At 42.5% G+C, this 23,310-nt stretch overlaps 1 protein-coding gene across 1 annotated transcript in view; it reads right to left on the bottom strand.

Moving 5' to 3' along the window:
• arid4b (AT-rich interaction domain 4B) overlaps nucleotides 1-22,578 on the bottom strand; it is a 201,335-nt gene extending 178,757 nt beyond the window's left edge. Inside the window, exons 1-3 of the mRNA XM_062995823.1 lie at nucleotides 22,573-22,578; nucleotides 6,942-7,052; nucleotides 2,099-2,164 (exon numbers count right to left, since the gene is read on the bottom strand). Coding sequence (XP_062851893.1) covers nucleotides 2,099-2,164; nucleotides 6,942-7,052; nucleotides 22,573-22,578 — 183 coding nt within the window. The remainder of the gene's footprint in view (nucleotides 1-2,098; nucleotides 2,165-6,941; nucleotides 7,053-22,572) is intronic.
• Between the last annotated feature and the right edge of the window lie 732 nt (nucleotides 22,579-23,310).

The raw sequence follows: 23,310 nt of genomic DNA, 5'->3' as shown, positions 1-23,310 counted from the left end.
TTGGACTCATACCTCAGGAGTGGGTGAAAAAGGATAAACACTTAATAAATGCACTGTTAGTGGCTGCCAGGAAAGCTCTTACCAGGAAGTGGTTGTCCCAGCAGAGCCCGACCCTGAATGTATGGATGGACATCACAATGAGTATTTACAAAATGGAAAAAATAACAGCATTCTTAAATTTAAAATTAGAACAATTTGATTTAATTTGGGTAAAATGGGTCAATTATGTGACACCCCTTAGGCCTGATTTTATTTTCACAGAGTAATGCATATGTTGTATATAAGAATTCACTCCCTATTTGTACATGGTTCATTTAGAAATATTGTTATTAATGCTACTATTGTTATTATTATTGTTTTCTCCCCTCCACGGACGGGGAGAGAGGGAAAGAGGAAGTTTGTGAAAAAAAAAAAAATGTAAAAAAACACAGAAAACAGTTTGTATTGAAAATTTTGTGATGCTAAATGTTAAAAAAAAAAAAAAAAAAAAAAAGAAAGTAATCTTGAGGAATAGCTTGCAATGAGAGAAACGACTGTGCAGAAACTTTAAGTAGAACTTAAGCAGTATGCCTTTAAAATAGAAATGTATCTGCAGCATAGGACATGCTTAGAAAGAAGCTAGAAACTGTTGTGAAAAAGTTAAACCAGGCCTTGAATAAAAAAAAAAATTAAAAAAAATCAGGACCAGCTACCTGAGATGGGGACTCGAGTCTGCGACTCACACACAGCGACTTCAGACTCGACTTGGACTCATTTCAAATTACTTTGACTCAACTCGTGACTCGCAAAAAATGACTTGTGTACAACAAAAGTCAGCAACATTAGTATATATATGATCCGACATCATTCTGATCGTGTCATTTTCTGCTCTCTAATAACACTACGGTCGTCTTAACCCACAACGCATGCAGCGGGTAAATGTTTCAGCCAGCTTCCGGCGTAGTGATGAAGCATCGCTGCCTACTTAAAATGGCGAAATACGTAGTGCACTTAACAGTAATAGATAATGTGAATGGAACGCTCCAGAATTGGTGCTAATGATTGTAAGAACCTTTCTGAACCAATCAGACCTTCTGATTGTAATTTTTTGTAAGAAATGCTGTTATTTGCATGTATTTAGTTTGCAGCGTCACGCAGATGATTGTCAATGAAACGCTTGATTGGCTTTCTAACGAGTTTGTGTTTTGCTTCACAACTGGGAAAAGTTTGGATGGTGTTTAATTATAAGCACATTTACAAAATAACGGATTGTATTCCTAATGGGACAACACACAGTTATAAATTTAATAGCATCTGGAACAAGGTAAGGTAAGCAGTATTATGGATTTTTTGCTGTGTTTGGGATTTTGGCCGCTGTGCTGTAGTTTGCTATAAAAAAAAAAAACGTCAGTTTAAGCTTTTAACTGGTACCTAGGAAAGTAAGGCACGAAGTAAAACGGCAAAATACAGTTGCTTATCTGTTGTTGGTTTTTTTTATCTGAACTTACATATTATTTGTTTATTTCTACGCTACATTTCCAATATATGTTTTGTGTATTATATTGACTCGTGACTTGACTCGGACTCTAGCCTAAAGACTCGTGACTCAACTCATATTTTGTGACTTGTGAACATCTCTGACCTAAGGTAGAGATGACAAGCGATTACAGATTCTCTCAGATTCTCAGTGTCAATGGACCACTGAACCTTTTTTTCACCAAAGAAACTTAGTACATTTACTCATATCTTGATTATTGTAATGTTCTATTTACTTTAAATATGAACGCAGTATGTACAAAACTCAGCAGCTCAAATTCTAACCAACTGTCCCATTATCCATCTTGCTCTTTTTGCTCACTTATCTCAGGACTGTTAGCTGTTCCAAATACTTTATTTCATGGGTAAATCAGCTTTTTAATATATTATATTAATATTTTTTTTGCATTATGTAACATTTAATACTTTTTCTGTTTTATTTGAATGAGAATAAGTATTTGAGAAATTGCTGCAAAAATGTTTTGTCAGTGCTTTTGTTCTTCTATGGCATGGTTATGACAACATGAATAAATATGAATTAAGTGTCAAAAAAGTGACCATTTTTAAACAAGCAAGTACCTACCTTAAGATTTCCTCTGATGTGCTCATCATGCACTTCAGCAGTAGAGGAGCCTTGTTTGAAGGTCACCTGTAAATAAAAAAAAACAAGCTTGTGGGGGAGTCCATTAAGGTAGTATTTTTATTTTTTTTATTTTATAGTTTTACCTGGGAAAATAGATAGCACATCAAGTGTCTTACTGCAAGTACCTAGACTTATCCCCACATGTAATAAAGCAATAATGTACGGTACTGTAAAAAAGTATTTGCAAGATTTCTTATATTTTTTGCTAATTTGTCACATTTAAATGTTCTTTCTACTACAACCCCAAATTCCACAGCCCTGTAGATTTTAAATAAACTTTCATTGTCAAAATTTCATTAGTAAAAAATCATTGTCAAAATTCCATTAGTAATTAGTCATCAAAAATTTCTTTCGTCATGCAAATCATGTTAACATCTTTCTATGAAAAGGTGTCATTATTGTCAGCATATTTTATCAAATCAAACATTTACATACACTTAAAGATATGTAATATCATTTTGGTATTTCAATGAGGTCTGATCTCTACCTAGAAAACAATGTAAAACAACAGTTACTAAAACACTTTGACTGCACTTATTGTTTTAAACCAATAGCATTACAACAAGGAAGTCTTTTATGGTCTGCAGAGATATAGGACAGCACCTTTTAAGAATATAATTTTTTAAACATACCCATTTTGCATTTTCTCCCCATTTTCCTGCTGATTTAGCGCACTCAATTTTGTCTTCCGCTGCTGAGAGATACCCGTCGTTGCACGTCGCGGTACACACCTCTTCCGACACGTTCACAACCCTGCATTCTGCACAGGCGTCTCTTCTGCCAATCAGGGTCCTTACACAGCCTATGAAGACCCACCCACACATAGTCCGGCCCACACCCTGTAGATACGGTGGCCAATTAGTATCTGCTGCAGGCACTGCCAATTATGCCCGCTAGATGGCGCCCAGCCGACCGGTGTGCAAGCGGAATATACCTCCTTACTAGATTTTAAAACAGGCATATTTTAAAATGCAATAAAAACAATCTCAGATTTTTTAATTCACTTGAATCTTTATACGAACAAAAGGTACAAAGAAAGGATGTTTTGTTTTCACTGATGAACTTAATTGTATTTTTTAAACTATAGAAATTTAGAATGAATAGATTGATGCCTGCAACACAGTTAAAAGGATTTGGGACAGAAGTACAGTGTATCACAAAAGTGAGTACACCCCTCACATTTCTGCAAATATTTCATTATATCTTTTCATGGGACAACACTATAGACATGAAACTTGGATATAACTTAGAGTAGTCAGTGTACAGCTTGTATAGCACTGTAGATTTACTGTCTTCTGAAAATGACTCAACACACAGCCATTAATGTCTAAATAGCTGGCAACATAAGTGAGTACACCCCACAGTGAACATGTCCAAATTGTGCCCAAATGTGTCGTTGTCCCTCCCTGGTGTCATGTGTCAAGGTCCCAGGTGTAAATGGGGAGCAGGGCTGTTAAATTTGGTGTTTTGGGTACAATTCTCTCATACTGGCCACTGGATATTCAACATGGCACCTCATGGCAAAGAACTCTCTGAGAATGTGAGAAATAGAATTGTTGCTCTCCACAAAGATGGCCTGGGCTATAAGAAGATTGCTAACACCCTGAAACTGAGCTACAGCATGGTGGCCAAGGTCATACAGCGGTTTTCCAGGACAGGTTCCACTCGCAACAGGCTTCGCCAGGGTCGACCAAAGAAGTTGAGTCCACGTGTTCGGCGTCATATCCAGAGGTTGGCTTTAAAAAATAGACACATGAGTGCTGCCAGCATTGCTGCAGAGGTTGAAGACGTGGGAGGTCAGCCTGTCAGTGCTCAGACCATACGCCGCACACTGCATCAACTCTGTCTGCATGGTCGTCATCCCAGAAGGAAGCTGACGCACAAGAAAGCCCGCAAACAGTTTGCTGAAGACAAGCAGTCCAAGAACATGGATTACTGGAATGCCCTGTGGTCTGACGAGACCAAGATAAACTTGTTTGGCTCAGATGGTGTCCAGCATGTGTGGCGGCGCCCTGGTGAGAAGTACCAAGACAACTGTATCTTGCCTACAGTCAAGCATGGTGGTGGTAGCATCATGGTCTTGGGCTGCATGAGTTTTGCTTGCACTGGGGAGCTGCAGTTCATTGAGGGAAACATGAATTCCAACATGTACTGTGACATTCTGAAACAGAGCATGATCCCCTCCCTTCGAAAACTGGGCCTCATGGCAGTTTTCCAACAGGATAACAACCCCAAACACAACCTCCAAGATGACAACTGCCTTGCTGAGGAAGCTGAAGGTAAAGGTGATGGACTAAACCCAATTGAGCATCTCTGGCGCATCCTCAAGTGGAAGGTGGAGGAGTTCAAGGTGTCTAACATCCACCAGCTCCGTGATGTCATCATGGAGGAGTGGAAGAGGATTTCAGTAGCAACCTGTGCAGCTCTGGTGAATTCCATGCCCAGGAGGGTTAAGGCAGTGCTGGATAATAATGGTGGTCACACAAAATATTGACACTTTGGGCACAATTTGGACATGTTCACTGTGGGGTGTACTCACTTATGTTGCCAGCCATTTAGACATTAATGGCTGTGTGTTGAGTTATTTTCAGAAGACAGTAAATCTACATTGCTATACAAGTTGTACACTGACTACTCTAAGTTATATCCAAGTTTTATTTCTATAGTGTTGTCCCATGAAAAGATATAATAAAATATTTGCAGAAATGTGAGGGGTGTACTCACTTTTGTGATACACTGTATGTTAACCACTGTTTTGCATTGCCTTTCCTATTAATTACACTTTTTAATCATTTGGAAACTGAGGATACTTTTTGCACGTGAAAAAGAGACCACACTATTGTAGAATATACAAAATGAGACCTGGCATTGTCCTGCTGAAAGAACCATGAACTGCCCAGGATAAAAACATCACCATCATGGCAACATATGTCTTCTCTAAAATCCCAATGTATACCTAAGCATCACCTCCAAATATGCAAGTCACCCATGCCGTGGGCACTATACCATTACAGGCTTTTACACCTTGTGCTGTTTGCACCTTTTCTTCTATGGCACAGAGAACTTAAGTTTCGTTTTTTTCCAAAAACAAGCTAAAAACCACTAGACATGTTTCCATTCTCTTTCATTTCATCTGAAATGAACTCTGTTTCAAAGGGGTGTTTCTGCATTTAATTCATGTTTGGGTTTCTAACTATCTTTTCCCAATAAAACAGTTAGTGACAGAATAATAAATAACTCTGTAAAACACTTCGAGGCATCATTGAACACTGAGCTACTATCAGGACAGACTCATAGAGTACCATGATTTGGTTCTTTGTTCACGGAGCCTACATTAATTACATTATAGGTTGTACAACAATTCATGTGTACTGTAATACTTTTTGCTTTAATGTATCTTGAGCTGCTGTAATACCTGACTTTCCCTATGGGATTATTAAAGTGATCTATCTATCTATCTATCTATCTATCTATCTATCTATCTATCTATCTATCTATCTATCTATCTATCTATCTATCATAGCTTGTAGACTATACACTTGTAGGTGTAGTAGCAAATATTGTAATTAACTATTTAGAGCAAGTCACTACAAGATGTCACCTACATCATTAAGCTATTAAAACTGTGCCAGTTCCTTGCATCATTTGTAAATAGCTTGAACAGCTTGCACAGGAAGCCCCGTAGTCCATATTTCACACAACCTTTAATAATGTTGCACCAGTTAAAATTATTAGACAGAAAAGGCTTGCTCCATAATATAATTATTTTTTTCTGCTTGGCAGCAGCTACACTACAATATTATAAGTGATTGTCACAGCTTGGTAGATGCTACAGTCTTGCCTTTTTTTAACAAAAGGTTAACTTAGGATTTGCTATGCAGGGTATACTGACATTGCTAAACTGTTGCTAAGTGGTTGCTAAAAGTTTAGTTGCTATGAGGCTGCTGGGCTGTTAGTAGGAGGTTGTTAACATTTTGCTAAGCACTTGACAAAGTGTATCTGGTGGTTGCTAAGCTGTTACTAGGTGGTTGCTAAGATATACTGAGTGGTTGTTAAGGTTGTTAGTTGGGTAGTAGAATTTAGGAGAAGGTGAGGGGGTGTGAAAACAGGTGAGTGAATACAGGTGAGCTCAGACAGGTACCTGTTTGCAACCATGTAATTGGTGAGAATGTGAATACTTTTACTCAGGCAGGTTACTGTGTTTGCAAGCCCTCAGTTGGTGGGGAAGTGAATACTTTTGCTCATGCAGGTGATGTGTGTGTGTGTGTGTGTGCGAGAACATATTTGGTGTTGGTGTAAATACTTCTGCTCAGGCAGGTGACTGTGTGTGTGTGTGTGTGTGTGTGTGTGTGTGTGTGTGTGTGCAAGAACATATTTGGTGTTGGTGTAAATACTTTTGCTCAGGCAGGTGACTGTGCAAGCTCTCAGTTAGTGGGGGTGTGAATACTTTTGCTACTTGCTGCCTTCAAGCGGCCCTTCAGAGGTCTCATCTACACCTACAGGCGGCTCTCCAGAGGTCTCCTTACTACCTCCCAGGGGTTGTCATGGTTTTAGAATATTGATAAAGGTAGGAATGTACAATAAACATTTACCTGTATTTTTATACCTGTACTGTAATACTCAAAAACAATAAAAATAAACTATGACAAAACACACAATACATCTGTATTGACACATACAGCTTAGTATAACCTACCAAACAATTGAATTTTGTTTCTTTTAGCTACAAAACATTAAAAGAAATGTATTTAATAAGATTTTTTAATGAAAGGTAATGGTTTACCTTGGCCTTGACCAGTCTTTTGGCAGTCTTAATCTTAGCTTCACAAAAAGCCCCACGGTATTTCGCACTTACATCAGTGCCAACAGTCAGGTATGGGGGTTCTTCTAAAGTCTGATATAAAAAAAGAGAGTAAGTAAATAGAAGATGCAGACAAAATGTTAATGTAATTTTTTAAAGTGATATCTGTCCAGGCATTTTGTGATGCATTTTAATGAATTACTTTTGTTATACAGTTGTACCCTGTAACTCGACGTCCCCTAAACTCAAAATATTTGAAACTCGATGCACTTCTGGGAGAAATTTGTACCCTTAAACTCGATGTTCCTTTAAATTCAATGTGTTCAGCCTTTAAAAAAATATTTAATTTCAAATTAACAATGAACAGCCGCTTTGTTCAGCGCTCGGCTTGAGTGGTGCAGTAAAACGTCATCAAAGTGTGAATATTACACGAATAATCAAATCCACTCTGTGTTTAACTGTACAGCACTTTCCTCACTGTATCACTTATAAACTTGTGTTATAGCGAGGGGTTCTGAGAATCCGATATAGGAACACTAAACTTCTCTTAATTATTACTGCTCATAAGTTCCTCATAAATAAAATTCCTCGCTCGTCGTTTTAGTACAATAAGTCTACCCTAAAAAAAAGGTAAAAATCAATATGAAAATACAACCCCAAATCAGAAAAAGTTGAGACAGTATGGAAAATGCTAATAAAATAAAAATTCTGTGTTCCTCACATTTACTTTGACTTTTATTTCATTGCAGACAGGATGAACCCAATATATTTCATGTTTTGTCTGCTCAACTTCATTTCATTTATTAATAAACATCCATTCCTGCCTTTCAGGCCTGCAACACATTCCAAAAAAAAGTTGGGACAGGGGTAATTTAGGGCTAGTAATGATAGTAATGAGGTGAAAAAACAAAATAACGATGCAATTTTAAATAGGTGATGTCAACAAAAGAAAAGTCCAGAAGTGGCGTCGACTTCACTGGGCTCAGAGGCATCTAGGATGGACCATCACACAGTGGAAACGTGTATTGTGGTCATATGAATCAGCATTCCAGGTGTTTTTTGGAAATATGGACGCCGTGTGCTCCAGACCAAAGATGAAAAGGACCATCAAGACTGTTATCAGCAACAAGTCCAAAAGCCAAGGTCTGTCATGGTATGGGGTCGTGTGAGTGCCCTTGGCAAAGGTCATTAACACTTCTGTGATGGCAGCATAGAGCAACATCTGCTGCTTTCAAGACGTCATCTTTTCCAGGGACATGCATGCATTTTTCAACAAGACAATGCAAAACCACATGCTGCACACATTACAAAGGCATGGCTGCAGAAGAAGAGGGTATGGGTACTGGACAGGCCTGCTTGCAGTCCTGACCTGTCCCCAATAGAGAATTTTTAAATGAAAAATATGACAACAATAACCCCCTACTTGAAACACTAAAGCGCTTGGTATCCTCGGTGCCAAAACATTTTGGTGAAAAGTGTGGTGAAATGGAATAGCAACATTACAAAGTGGTAAATGCTTTACCATCCCAACTTTTTTTGGATTGTGTTGCAGACCTGAAATGCAGGAATGGATGTTTATTAATAAATAAAATGAAGTTGAGCAGATAAAGCATGAAATATCTCAGGTTCATCCTGTCTGCAATTAAATAATAGTCACAGTAAATGTAAGAAACTCTGTGTTTTTTAATTATTTGCTTTTTCCATGCTGTCCCAACTTTTTCTGATTTGGGGTTGTACAATAAAACCAGCTCTTTACCTTTACTTCTTTATTGTTTCCTTACGGTTCTTAATCGTGGATCTTAGAATACTGTATTCTGTTCAGTAATGGCGCATTCACATGAGAAGTGACAAAATATTGGTGCACAAAACTTAACATGGAAAAAATGGGAAAAGTGCAAAAGTTATCTTGCCACTTCTCATGTGAACAGTACAGTATTTCAAGAAAAAGCATCCATGATTAGGAAGCGTGAGAAAACAATAAAGAAGTAAAGGTAAAGTGCAGGTTTTATTGTATTTTTATATAAATTTTTAACTGTTTTTTAAATGTATTTCAGTGTTTTTATATTATACTTGTGTTATTTTCAGTGTATAAGTGTCAAAAACAACCCCATTATTTTACATAAGCCTAAAATATATGCAGTTCCACGGGACCATGGAATGCATTAACAAGTTTCCTATACATCCTTATGGGAAAAAATACCTTGAAACTCAATGCCAGTCCCAGTGTTAGGGTGCCTGCGGTAGCTGGTGAACTTACCCCGGGTTCCCGGCGAAGGAGGCGTTACAGACCCAAACCCAGCAAGGTCTCTAGTAGGAGAGCAGCTAATTAGGGCGATTGCCTGCAGCTGCACCTGGCTTATTTAATCTGCCAGTGTGCAGCAGCGGGCGTCGCACCTTTGTTTGTGTTGGCCTGTGTAAGCCCGGTGGCGAGAACGTCCTCTCGCTTCCATTTGACAGGGAAAGACGGTAGCCCGAACGGTGGTTTAGGCCGTTCGGGATTGTAAGCGCTTTGCTGAGGTATAGTCCTTTGATTTCTTTCATCTTAGGGAAAGTGGTGCGATTATGCTCAGCCCTCGCGCTGCCCGTTTGTTTATAGCTTTGTGCTAAGCTCCCCTGTTGCTAATAGCAGGATTTCAGCGTCTGGTGCCACGCTTGGTCCAGACGCTTATCTGTAGCTTGTGCCTTGTGGCTCTCTAACCTCTAGTGGGCGAGACTGTAGCGCGAACGCCCAGCATCGGAGCGATCGGGGTTCGCGCCTCGCTTTCATTCATTATTTTTCTTTTTCAGCCCCCCAGCGCCTCTTAAGCGCGTTTGCCTGGGCTGTTGTTATCCTTCGGTTGGCGAGACTGTAGCGCGAACGCCCAGCATCGGAGCGACCGGAGTTCGCGCCTCGCGTTCATTTATTATTTTTGTTTTTATTCTTTTTCAGTTGCCTGCGGAACCTGCGGCGCAATCGGGGTTCTCCCGACTGCTTTTTGTTCTGGTTTTGTCTTTTACTTTGTCTTTTATTTCATAAAAATAAATAACATTTATTTTTTTTAAAGAATCTGCACCTTGGGTCCTTTCTGCCTCATAACAGAAAGGTGCGACCAGTAATATGGACCCCGCAGATTCCTCCCCGGTAACTGACATCTTGCGCCACCAGGGGGTGGCTTTGGGCCGGCATGAGCTAGCGCTCACAGAGCTGGCACAGCGGGTAAGCGATCTTTCCCTGCGTGTGCCGGCTACTGAGACCGGCCCAAGCCATCATGGCCATCTTCCTGGTCCCCCCGGAAATTCCTTGGGGGGCGAGACCCCTATTCCGCCCCCCGAGCGATTTTCGGGAGAGGCCAAAAAGTGCCGTGGGTTCCTCCTACAGTGCTCGTTGGCCTTCGAGTTACAGCCATCACGCTTCCCCACAGAACGCTCCAAGGTGGCCTTTATTATTTCTCTTTTAACAGGCCGAGCCTTGGAGTGGGCCACTGCGCTCTGGGAGCAGAACGCTCCCGAGTGTTCTTCTGAGGGTGTGTTTAGGGGTGCCCTCAAAGACACCTTCTTTCACCCCTCTGGAGGGCGGGAAGCGGGGCCTAGGCTACTTGAACTCACACAGGGGCGTCGGTCGGTGGCGGATTATGTCATTGAATTTCGCACCCTAGCCGCTGAATGCGGTTGGGGCGAGGGGGCGTTAACCGCCATTTTTCACCGGGGCCTGGGGGAGAACATCAAGGACGAGTTGGCCACTCGTGACCTCCCCACCACTCTTAGCGCCTTTTACGCGCTGGCCACCTCCATCGACACTCGCCTCCGCCAGCGAATGCGGGAGCGAGGTGTTCGACCCTCTTTTTCCGGGCCTCAGGGTTCGTCCAGACCGGTGTCTGCTGATCCTGAACCCATGCAGTTGGGTTCCACTCGAGCGACTGCACCTCCGTCTTCGAGTCCTCCTCCTCGTTCACGGAGGCGGTTAAACGAGTAGGCCACTCTCGATTCGGGGAGTTGGGAGTGAGCCGTTTAAACATCCTCCGCCATGGCTTGTTCCTACAGGCCCAGCTGCGTTGGGGTTGAGGGGACACCAACCTAAAGGTCTGTGTGGACTCTGGGGCCGTAGAAAATTTTATTGACATCAACTTGGTACGCGGCTTGGAGATCGAGGTTCAACCCCTACCGACCCCCATCTCGGTTTATGCCGTTGATGGCAGGGCGGTTAGGGGTAGCCCCATCACGCACCAGACCCAACCTCTTACGTTGCATCTAGGCAGCCACAAGGAACACATCACCTTTATGGTGACTTGTGTTCCTCACCTCCAGGTGGTGTTGGGCTACTCCTGGTTGACCAAGCACAACCCTCAGATCGACTGGGCCACCGGTTCGATCTTCATATGGGGAACTCGGTGCCGGGATTCTTGCCTCCTTCAGGCGGGTACGACTCCCGCATCGTTGGACCCTAAGATGGAGCTCCCGGACCTGGCCCAGATACCAGCCGTGTACCATGACCTGCAAGAGGTTTTTAGCAAGTCCAGGGCGCAGGACTTGCCCCCCCATAGACCGTTCGACTGCGCCATCAACTTGTTGCCCGGCACTTCTCCTCCTAGGGGGCGCCTTTTCTCACTCTCCGGTCCGGAGAAGGTCGCTATGGAGGAGTACGTGCGTGAGGCATTTAAACAGGGGTTCATCCGTCCTTCTTCCTCCCCAGCCGGGGCGGGGTTTTTCTTTGTAGCAAAGAAGGACGGCGGTTTGCGCCCCTGTGTCGACTATCGCGGTCTTAATGCCATTACGATCAAGGATCGGTACCCGCTGCCACTGATGGCCACGGCTTTCGAAGCCCTCCAGCGAGCCACTGTTTTTACCAAACTTGACTTACGCAGCGCGTACAACCTGATCCGGATCAGGCAGGGGGACGAGTGGAAGACCGCGTTCCTCACACCCACTGGCCACTATGAATATTTAGTGATGCCTTTTGGGCTGATGAACGCACCGGCGGTCTTCCAACGGTTTATCAATGAGGTTCTACGGGAGACCCTTGATCGTTTCGTCTATGTATATCTAGACGACATTTTGATCTTTAGTCGATCCATCGACGAGCATATAGGGCACGTCCGACGGGTTCTCCAACTATTGTACGATCATTGTTTATTCGTCAAGCTGGAGAAGTCCGTATTCCACGCCCCATCAGTGTCATTCCTGGGGTTTATCGTGTCACAGGGCACCCTGCGCATGGATCCGGCTAAGATCCAGTCTGTGGAGAGTTGGCCTACTCCAAGTTCTGTCCGCCAAGTGCAAAGGTTTCTGGGCTTTGCAAATTTCTTCTGGCGATTTATTCAGAACTTTAGTACAGTCGCCGCTCCCTTGACGGCCCTTACTGGCAAGGGGCCTTTTAAATGGTCGGTGCCGGCCCAACAAGCCTTTGACAGGCTTAAGTCTCTGTTGACCACTGCACCGGTCTTGCAGTTGCCCGATCCTGAGGAACCCTTCGTTGTCGAAGTGGATGCCTCTGAGGTCGGGGTTGGGGCAATTTTGTCCCAAAGAGCGGGCCCTGAGAAGAAGCTACACCCTTGTGCCTTCTTCTCGCATCGCCTGACTCCAGCCGAGCGGAATTACCCGGTTGGAGACAGGGAACTTTTGGCCATCAAGTTGGCCCTTGACGAGTGGCGCCACTGGCTCGAGGGAGCTAAACATCCCTTCCTTGTTTGGACAGACCACAAGAATCTGTCGTTCATCCAACAAGCGAAGAGGATGAACTCACGTCAGGCTTGGTGGTCTCTATTTTTCGGACGCTTCCATTTCACGCTGTCCTATCGGCCGGGCTCCAAAAATGGTAAGCCGGATGCCCTGTCGAGACAGTGGGAGCCGACCAGACCGGAGACAGAGCCTGATCCCATTCTCCCTTCGACCGAGATTGCTGCCCCAGTGACCTGGGGAATATCTAAGGTCATCCGGGATGCCCAACGGGCAGAGCCGGACCCCGGTGGGGGACCTCCTGATCGACTGTATGTCCCCTCTACAGTTCGCCGTCAGGTATTTGAGTGGGGCCATGCATCCTCCTGTTCCCAAGTTGGTGCCCCCCGATGGCGCTCCTGTTCCCGAGTTGGTGCCCCCCGATGGCGCTCCTGTTCCCGAGTTGGCGCCCCCCGATGGCGCTCCTGTTCCAGAGTCGGCGCCCTCCGATGGCGCTTCTGTTCCTGAGATGGCGCCCCCCCGATGACGCTCCTGTTCCCGAGTTGGCGCCCCATGATGGCGCTTCTGTTCCCGAGTTGGCGCCCCCCGATGGCGCTCCTGTTCCCGAGTTGGCGCCCCCCGATGGCGCTCCTGTTCCCGAGTCGGCACCTCTGATGGCGCTTCGGCTCTCAGGCCGGCACCTCCGGAGGGTGCTTCTGAATTCTCGTTGGCGTCCAAGATGGTGCTTCTGCTCTCAAGTCGACGCCCCCGATGGCGCTTCTGCCCCCAGAGGGTGCTTCTGAACTCTCGTTGGTGCCCTTCGACGGCGCTTCTGAACTCTTGTTGATGCCCTCCGACGGCACTTCTGAACTCTCGTTGGCACCCCTAGATGGTGCTCCTGGCTCCTCGTCAACGCCCCACGACGGCGCTTCTGTTCCCTCGTTGGTGCCCCAAGACGGCGCTTCTGAACTCTCGTTGGCACCCCTAGGTGCTTCTGGTTCCTCGTCAGCGCCCCCAGGCAGCGCTTCTGAACACTCGTCAGTGCCCTCCAATGGCACTTCAGAACTCTCATTGGCACCACCCGACGGCACTTCTGGATTTCCGTCGGCAGTCCACGTTACAGCATTTTTGTCATGCCTGCCTCAGAACTTCCTTAATTACTTTGAATTTGCCCCTCAGGGACCGGGACCACCTTTGTTTTGTTTCTTTTTTAGGCACTCCAGGAGGCGTGCCTTTGGGAGGGGGCTACTGTCAAACTTTGAGCCTCTGTGTGCTCCTGTGCTCCAGTGTGCCACACCCCTCTCTCCTGAGTCTCCAGCCAACGCCCTCTTTTCCATTGGTTCCTCTGGACTAATTAGCTCCAGCTGCTCCTTATTTAAGGAGGCAGCTTCTCCACAGACTTTGGGAACTATTGGACTTTTATTTTGGACTACTACTTTGTCTTTGACTTTAGCTCCAGGTTGTTCCTAAGCTCCAGGTTTCTAGCTTCTGTTCCTAGCTCCAGGTTGTTCCTAAGCTCCAGGTTTCTAGCTTTTGTTCCTAGCTCCAGGTTGTTCCTAAGCTCCAGGTTTCTAGCTTCTGTTCCCAGCTCCAGGTTATTCCTAGCTTCAGTTTGTTCCTAGCTCCAATTTGTTACTAGCCATGTTACTAGCTCTTGTCTCGTTACTAGCTATGTTACTGACTCTTGTGATTAGCTTTTGTTACTAATAAATTCTTAGTTTGTTTACATCTCTGCGTGTGTGTCTGCCCCTCCTTGTCTCGTCCCTTGACCCAGTGTGACACTGGTAGGCCTTGAAAACAGATGGTGAAAAATTAGAATATCATGAAAAAGTTGATTTATTTCAGTAATTCCATTCAAAAAGTGAAACTTGTATATTATATTCATTCATTACACACAGACTGATACATTTCAAATGTTTATTTCTTTTAATGTTGATGATTATAACTGACAACTAATGAAAACCCCAAATTCAGTATCTCAGAAAATAAAAATTTTGTGACAAGGTACAATATTGAAGACACCTGGTGCCACACTCTAATCAGCTAATTAACTCAAAACACCTGCAAAGGCCTTTAAATGGTCTCTCAGTCTAGTTCTGTAGGCTACACAATCATGGGGAAGACTGCTGACTTGACAGTTGTCCAAAAGACGACCATTGACACCTTGCACAAGGAGGGCAAGACACAAAAGGTCATTGCTAAAGAGGCTGGCTGTTCACAGAGCTCTGTGTCCAAGCACATTAATAGAGAGGCGAAGGGAAGGAAAAGATGTGGTAGGGATAACTGCAATAGGGATAACTGCACCCTGGAGAGGATTGTGAAACAAAACCCATTCAAAATGTGGGGGAGATTCACAAAGAGTGGACTGCAGCTGGAGTCAGTGCTTCAAGAACCACCACGCACAGACGTATGCAAGACATGGGTTTCAGCTGTCGCATTCCTTGTGTCAAGCCACTCTTGAACAAGAGACAGCGTCAGAAGCGTCTCGCCTGGGCTAAAGACAAAAAGGACTGCTGAGCGGTCCAAAGTTATGTTCTCTGATGAAAGTAAATTTTGCATTACCTTTGGAAATAGAGGTCCCAGAGTCTGGAGGAAGAGAGGAGAGGCACAGAATCCACGTTGCTTGAGGTCCAGTGTAAAGTTTCCACAGTCAGTGATGGTTTGGAATGTCATGTCATCTGCTGGTGTTGGTCCACTGTGTTTTCTGAGGTCCAAGGTCAATGCAGCCGTCTACCAGGAAGTTTTAGAGCACTTCATGCTTCCTGCTGCTGACCAACTTTATGGAGATGCAGATTTCATTTTCCAACAGGACTTGGCACCTGCACACAGTGCCAAAGCTACCAGTACCTGGTTTAAGGACCATGGTATCCCTGTTCCTAATTGGCCAGCAAACTCGCCTGACCTTAACCCCATAGAAAATCTATGGGGTATTGTGAAGAGGAAGATGCGATACGCCAGACCCAACAATTCAGAAGAGCTGAAGGCCACTATCAGAGCAACCTGGGCTCTCATAACACCTGAGCAGTGCCACAGACTGATCGATTCCATGCCATGCCGCATTGCTGCAGTAATCCAGGCAAAAGGAGCCCCAACTAAGTATTGAGTGCTGTACATGCTCATACTTTTCATGTTCATACTTTTCAGTTGGCCAACATTTCTAAAAATCCTTTTTTTGTATTGGTCTTAAGTAATATTCTAATTTTCTGAGATACTGAATTTGGGGTTTTCATTAGTTGTCAGTTATAATCATCAACATTAAAAGAAATAAACATTTGAAATATATCAGTCTGTGTGTAATGAATGAATATAATATACAAGTTTCACTTTTTGAATGGAATTACTGAAATAAATCAACTTTTTCATGATATTCTAATTTTATGACGAGCACCTGTATGTGTGCTTTCTGTCCAGAGAGCCAGATGGTTATGGCATTGTCTGTAGAGCGGTTGGGACGATACACAAACTGCAATAGGTCCACTGAAGGGGGCAGCAGGGTATTGACATGCCTCATGACAAGCTTCTCAAAGCACTTCAAGACAATGGGCGTTAGTGCTACAGTCATTAAGGCTGGACACTGACGACTTCCCTGGCACACGCTCAATGGTAGCCTTTAAGCACATCAGAACAACAGGGCTGCTCATAGAGATGTTGAAGATGTTTGTCAGCTGCCAGCTGGTCTGTACATCCTTTGAGCACTGCCGGAAATGTTGTCTGGTTAGACGTTGTTCAGCACATCTGGAAGGGAGGCATCACTGTCACAGGCAGGTGGTGTAGTCCTGTAGCTGATGATGGCCTGGATGCCCTGCCACATGTGCCATGTGTCACCTTTGTTCCGGAAGTGGCTATGGCTGGTTTGGCCATGTGCTTTGCTTCTCTGATTGCTCGCGACAATTTGGCCCTTGCTGTACTTAGGGCCATATTGTTGCCTGCTTTGAAGGCAGAGTCCAAGCAGTGCACACACCTCTACAGTCATCTTCTGGTTGGGTTTAGTGGTAATTGTCTAAAAGACGGTGACACAATCAATACATTTGCCATTTTAGCAGGTCACTGATGTTGTGTAGTCCTCTAAATTGGTGGAATTGCCATGTTGCAGCCTTCCTAAACAATGCTGGAATTAGCATAAAAGAGTTGTGGTCTGAGTAGCTAAGGTGGGGACTCTGTCCTGTGTACTCCGGGATCGTTTGCATAAACAAGACCCAGCATGTACGCCCCTGTCATTGGTCCACATGTCCACATGTTGAAAGAATTTTGGGATTGCTATTTTGGGATTGGTTCTGTATATTGCTAATAGCTCCATACAGTTCACACTGTAGTAGTGGTGTACTGTAGTAAGTTTTAAGATTGACACAAATTTTGGTTTTCACAAGTTTGCTGCTTCAGGCTGCACACACAGTGAGCAAAGGCTTTTGGAGGATGGCTTGGTGTCAAGAAGAGCAGCAAAGAAGTCACTTCTCTCCAAGAAAAACATTAAGGACAGACTGACATTCTGCATTAAGTACAGGAATTGGACTTCAGATGACTGGGGTAAAGTTATTTTCTCTGATGAAGCCCTCTTCAGACTGTTTGGGACATCTGGAAAAATGATTGTCTGGAGAAAAAAAGGTAAGCACTACATTGAGTCATGTCATGCCAACAGTAAAGCATCCTGAGACCATTCATGTGTCTAAGGGAGTGGGCTCACTCTCAATTATGCCTATGAACACTGTCATGAATAAAGAATGGTAACAGAACATCCTCCAAGATCAGCTTTTTCCAACTATCCAGGAGAAATTCGGTAACAAACAATGCTTGCACCAAAACACAAGGCAAAAGTGAAATCTAAGTGACTCAGTGATCAAAACAGTCAAATTTTGGATCCATGGCCAGGAAACTTCACAGATCTCAATCCCATTGAGAACCCATGGTCAATCCTCAAAAAGCAAATGGACAAACAAAAACATTGAAATTGTGATAAACTGAAGCACTGAATTGGTTGCTAGCAGTCAGGATTTGGCCCAGTAGCTTATATCCAGCATGCCAGGGCCAACTGCAGAAGTCTTCTAAAAGAAGGGTCAGCACTGTAAATATTGAATCTTTGCATAAACTTGATGTATTCATCAATACAAATACAAAAAAGATCTAAAAACACTGAAGCAGCAAACTTTGTGAAAACCAAAATTTGTGTCAGTCTAAAAACTTTGGCCACGACTGCATAAGCATGGAGGAGAATTCCTGTGGTAAATCAAAAGATCTGACAATAACAAAGTCCACCGATAGAGAACAGTACTTGAGCAAAAATGTAGCCTTTAAATCTAGGAGAATTATTATTCCACTGAAAGTCCAATATTTCACTATTTTAAGTCTTATTGGTAGGGCATTTGTATTTAAATTTCATTTTGACAGATAACAACACAATATGGTTACTGACTCCATAATTTTGAACAAGCTTAAAAAAAATGTATTTTCTCCCTTTTTCTCCTGAGTAAGCATAGCCAATTAGTCTTCCACTGCTGGAGATCCCATTTGTGTTCGAGGAGGGTATGTTCGCCTGCTCTACACCTCCTCAGACACGTGCACAGTAACTTAACCTCTTCTTATTCGCCCGTGCCTAGGTGGATTCGCACATAACACTAAGGCTCATCCACTGCACAGATGGTTGAAGACCGCACTCACTTAGTCCGGTCTTTTCCCACACAGCAAAGCAAAAAGTTCAGTTTTGTCTGCTGCAGGCACTGCCAATTGTGCACACTAGATAATGCCCAGCCGATCGGTAGCAGAGCCGAGATTCAAACCGGGGTGTTCAGAACCTCAGCGCTGGTGTGCTAGCAAAATATCCCACTGTGCAACCTGGGCGTCCAAAGAAATGTTTTTTTGATGGAATTGAAGGCAATAATCAGAGCACATATCAATTTAAAGACAAAAAACTTTTGTATATATACAGTGCTCAGCATAAATGAGTACACCCCCTTTGAAAAGTAAGATTTTAATCAATACCTCACTGAACACAAAAACAATTTCCAAATTTTTGACAAGACTGAGTTTCATAGAACATTTCTTCAACTCATAACATAAAAGTAAGGTTAATAATATAACTTAGATTAAAAATTCTTCAGTTTTACTCAAATTAGTTGATGCAAAAATGAATACACCCCACTTCAAAAAGTACTACATCTAGTATTTTGTATTACCGCCATGATTTTTAAGGACAGCATTAAGTCTTCTAGGCATGGAATTTACAAGTTGGTGACATATTGCAACATCTATCTTTTTCCATTCTTCAAGTACGACCTTTTTTAGAGACTGGATGCTGGATAGAGAGACAACTTCAGAACTCCCCATAGGTGTTCGATTGGGTTCAGATCAGGAGACATACTTGGCCACTGAATCACTTTCACCCTGTTCTTTTTCAGAAATGCAACAGTGGCCTTATATGTGTGTTTTGTATCATTGTCATGTTGGAAAAGTGAACGACAACCAAGGGCACGGAGTAATGGTAGCATCTTCTCTTTCAATATAGAGCAGTACGTCGGTGAATTTATGATACCATCGATAAAATGCAGCTCCCTGACACCTGCAGCACTCATGCAGCCCCACATAAGGACACTGCCACCACCATGTTTCACTGTAGGCACCATGCATTTTTCTTTGTACTCCTCTCTTTGCGACGCCATACAGTTTGAAAGCCATCAGTTCCAAAAACATTTATCTTGGTCCCAGTAGTCTTCATCTTTTTCAGCATATGCCCTGGCAAATTCTAGGCGGGCTTTTTTGTGCATGGGCTTTAGGAGAGGCTTCCTTCGTGGACAATACCCATGTCAAGTCAAGTCAAATTTATTTATATAGCACTTTTTACAATAGACATTGTCTTAAAGCAACTTTACAAAATCCGGGACCAACAGATACAAAAACCCCTGTTGAGCAAGCCGAGGGCAAGAGTGGCAAGGAAAAACTCCCTTAAAATTACAGGAAGAAACCTTGAGAGGAACCAGACTCACCAGGGCCAACCTTCTTGGGTAGCCATGCACACCATTCTTCTGCAGTGTATGCCATATTGTGTCACAGGAAACAGTCCAGTTTGGCTATCTACTTTTTTAGTTAACTGCAGTGAACTCGCATGGTGATTTCCTTCAACCCATCTCATCAGAAGACAGTCCTGTTTGGGTGTTAGCTTCTGTGGACAGCCTGGACCTCTCTGTGAGATGGTTGCAGTTCCATCTTTGTTAAATTTTTGTATCACTTTTGCTACAGTATTCTGACTGATAAGTAAATCCTTGTTGATCTTCTTGTAGCCTTCACCTTTCTTGTATAAAGAAATAATTTTCTCAGGTCTTGTGACATTTCTCTTCCATGTGGTGCCACTGCTGACAGCATGAAATGGGAAGGGGTTTTCTTTGTTAAGTAACACCCTTTTATAGTCAACTGTCTGCTGGACACTTGTTTAATACACACACTGTCTTGTTTCTACACACACTGTCCATTTTATCAGCTCAATTTACCACGTAGGAGCAACAACTACCGACTGTAGTCCATCTGTTTCTCTGCATACTTTGTTAGCCCCCTTTCATGCTGTTCTTCAATGGTCAGGACTCTCCCAGAACCACTACAGAGTAGGTATTATTTGGGTGGTGGATCATTTTAAGCACTGATGAAAGTCTAAAATATGACCAACTCAAACAGCAGCAATAGATGAGCGATCGTCTCTGACTGCACATCTTCAAGGTGGACCAACTAGGTAGAAGTGTCTAATAGAGTGGACAGTGAGTGGACACGGTATTTAAAAACTCTAGCAGCGCTGCTGTGTCTGATCCACTCATACCAGCACAACACACAATACCATCCACCACCTAAATAATACCTGCATTGTGGTGGTTCTGTGGGGGTCCTGACCATTGATGAACAGGGTGAAAGCAGGCTAAAAAGATATGTAGAGAAATAGATGGACTACAGTCTTTGTAGAACTACAAAGTGCTTCTATATGGTGAGTGGGGCTGATAAAATGAACAGTGAGTGTAAAAACAAAGAGGTGGTTTTAATGTTATGGCTGATCAGTGTATATATACAGTATATATATATATATATATATATACACAAGAATATTTAATAATAAACAAATGAATAAACTCAGGTTAAAAAAATACAACAGATTTCAATATGAAGTTTTTTTTTTTTCAAAAACTAAACCAGCTCACAGAAACCACCGTAGCAAAAAAGAGCAAAAAGAGTTTATCTGTCTATTGTGGCCATCCTATTTTCCCTTTTCCTTTCTATCTAGTCATGTCCAAATAATCCATAACTAGGAGACTTTCTCTGCCAATATACCACCCCTGCTCTGACAACAGAGAGCTGCAGACTATTTTGCACCCCCTCCAACACGTAAACAGTTGCTGGCCACTCACATAGAGCCATGTCTCCTATGAGAAGCCAGGCACTGCTGTCTGTGGGTCATCCATCTCTAATGCAGGTGCCTCAAACTGCCAGCAGAGCCTGCATCTATTCCTCCTTGGAATATATGTGGTCTTAGGGGCAGCATATGTTGCTCTAAAATCTCAACATACTTTTTCTGCCATTTAGACTTTAATTTGCTGGTGTTCTTGAGATCATTCAGCCTCATTCACCAATATCATCCTAAGAACTTTCTTAAATTTGCTCCTAAGAAAGAGTGTCACAGTGACTCATGGGTAGCACTGTCGCATTTTTTGATAGAGAGCAGAATTTATTGTACCATCCATTAAGCTGTACAAGTTCTGCAAAAACAAAGCAGCCCCAGGACATCACATTACCACCTTTATGTTTGACTGTTGGTGTTATGGTCTTATGGTGAAATTTAGTGTTAGCTTTACACACAAGATGAAACAGAACCATGTCTTCCAAAAGGTTCCACCTATGACTCCACAGAATATTATCCAAAATTACATGGGGGGTCATCTAAATGTTTTGGCAAATGCAAGACTAGCCTTTGTGGGGGTTTTTCTTGGTCAGCAGTGATTTGCGCCTTGCAACCTCCATGGATGCATTTTTTACCTACTATTTTTCTTATAAAGGAATCATGTACATTGACCTGAGGCAGCTAAAGCAAGTGTGGCCTGCCTTTACATGTTTAAATTATCATAGATTTTTATCTGGGTACATTTGTGACCTCCTGGGTAAGTGGTCAGTGCATTCTTGGTAAACTTTTGGTAGGCTGGTCACTCCTGGGAAAGTTTATCACAAGTATTATTTTGTAAACAATGGCTATTACTGTGGTTTGCTGGAATCCCAGTGCCTTAGCAATAACTTTGTAACCATTTCAAAAATGGTAGATTTTAATGACTTTTAACATCTGTATTTAAATCTCTTCATAATGTGGCATCATGCTGTTTTTTAAAGCATTTTCTCCCTTTCTCTCCAGATTTTTAGCGCATCCAATTTTTACCCAATTGCGTTATGCTTCCTCTCCACTGGTGCTGCCCCCCCCCCCCCCCCCCCCCCCCCCCCATTTGAGGAGAGCGAACTGACACACGCCCCCTCTGACACATGCGCAGTAGCCGACTGCATCTTTTCTCCTGCCACCCACCAATCTTAAGGAGCTGTAAAGGATCTGCAATGATAAATAGTATAAACTGCTCAAATGCAGATGGGCAAAACTGGTAGGCACATATCCAAGGAAGGCTTAATGCTATAATTGCTGCCAAATTAGCTTAATTAATGGGTCTGAATACTTTTGTGAATAAGAGATATTAGTTTTTTTATTTAATTAAAAAAAGCTCTAAAAGCATGTTTTCACTTTGTCATTATGGGTAATTAAGTATATATTGATGCATAAAATGGCAACTTTATCAATTTAAAGTCAAATCCACAACACCAGTGGTATGTCAAGAGGTCTGAATGCATTCCAAATCCACTGTGTAATCTAGCTGTATAATTCAGATTGATACAGTCATTACCATTAAAGCTAGTGACATTTGCTATAACAGTCTTTTATATAAAACCATATGCTGGTTAGTTTTAGTGCACAACAGCTTACCTTCATCTTTGTCCACAACAATTGTAATTTTCCAAATCTTCAGCTAAAAAAGAACAGTAGTAAATCATTGTTATTAAAACAGTATTTTATTTTATAATTATGACAGTTGCTTTAATAAAAAGAATTGAAATGGGTTTACATGAATTGTATGTTATGATAATCTTGGTATTTTAATTATTAATTATTTCTGCAACTATTTTTTGTTGATAAATTATTGGAACATACTTTTGGTCCAAAACTTAATAAATAAAAAAAAGAAAAAGTTCATTTTAGGTTTTCTGACATGACAAAAACTGCTGAGTCAGAAAAATTATAATATTTGGATAAACTGTATAATAACTGGGGAAAAAAGTATTTGTATGCTTACCATGACATTTACGTATTTTGCATGAAATGCTCTAAAACCACTTTCTGATAGCTGTGACACTGAGCGGTAAGATTGAAAATCATATACAATATTGACTGACAGTATTGACAGTGTATTTACACTCAGGTTTTTTTTTTTGATGAAATGTATTTTAGTTTAAACCAGGGGTCCTCAAACTTTTTAACCAAAGGGCCAGATTACTGTTCTTCAGTGTTTCAGGGGGCCGGAAATAGTAAACACACCCAAAAAAGCTATTTACTATGTATACTGGATGTATTGTCTGTGCTTTGTATAATTGTAGTTCATAATGATAAGGCAGAAATGTTATTTATTTGAATAATTTCCATTATCCTTCCTCATACAGTGTTTCC

Source organism: Trichomycterus rosablanca, chromosome 5 (genome assembly GCF_030014385.1).
Source record: "Trichomycterus rosablanca isolate fTriRos1 chromosome 5, fTriRos1.hap1, whole genome shotgun sequence".
Lineage (NCBI taxonomy): Eukaryota > Metazoa > Chordata > Actinopteri > Siluriformes > Trichomycteridae > Trichomycterus > Trichomycterus rosablanca.
The sequence above is the reverse complement of the archived record's forward strand: the minus strand, read 5'-3'. Positions and strand labels throughout refer to the sequence as shown.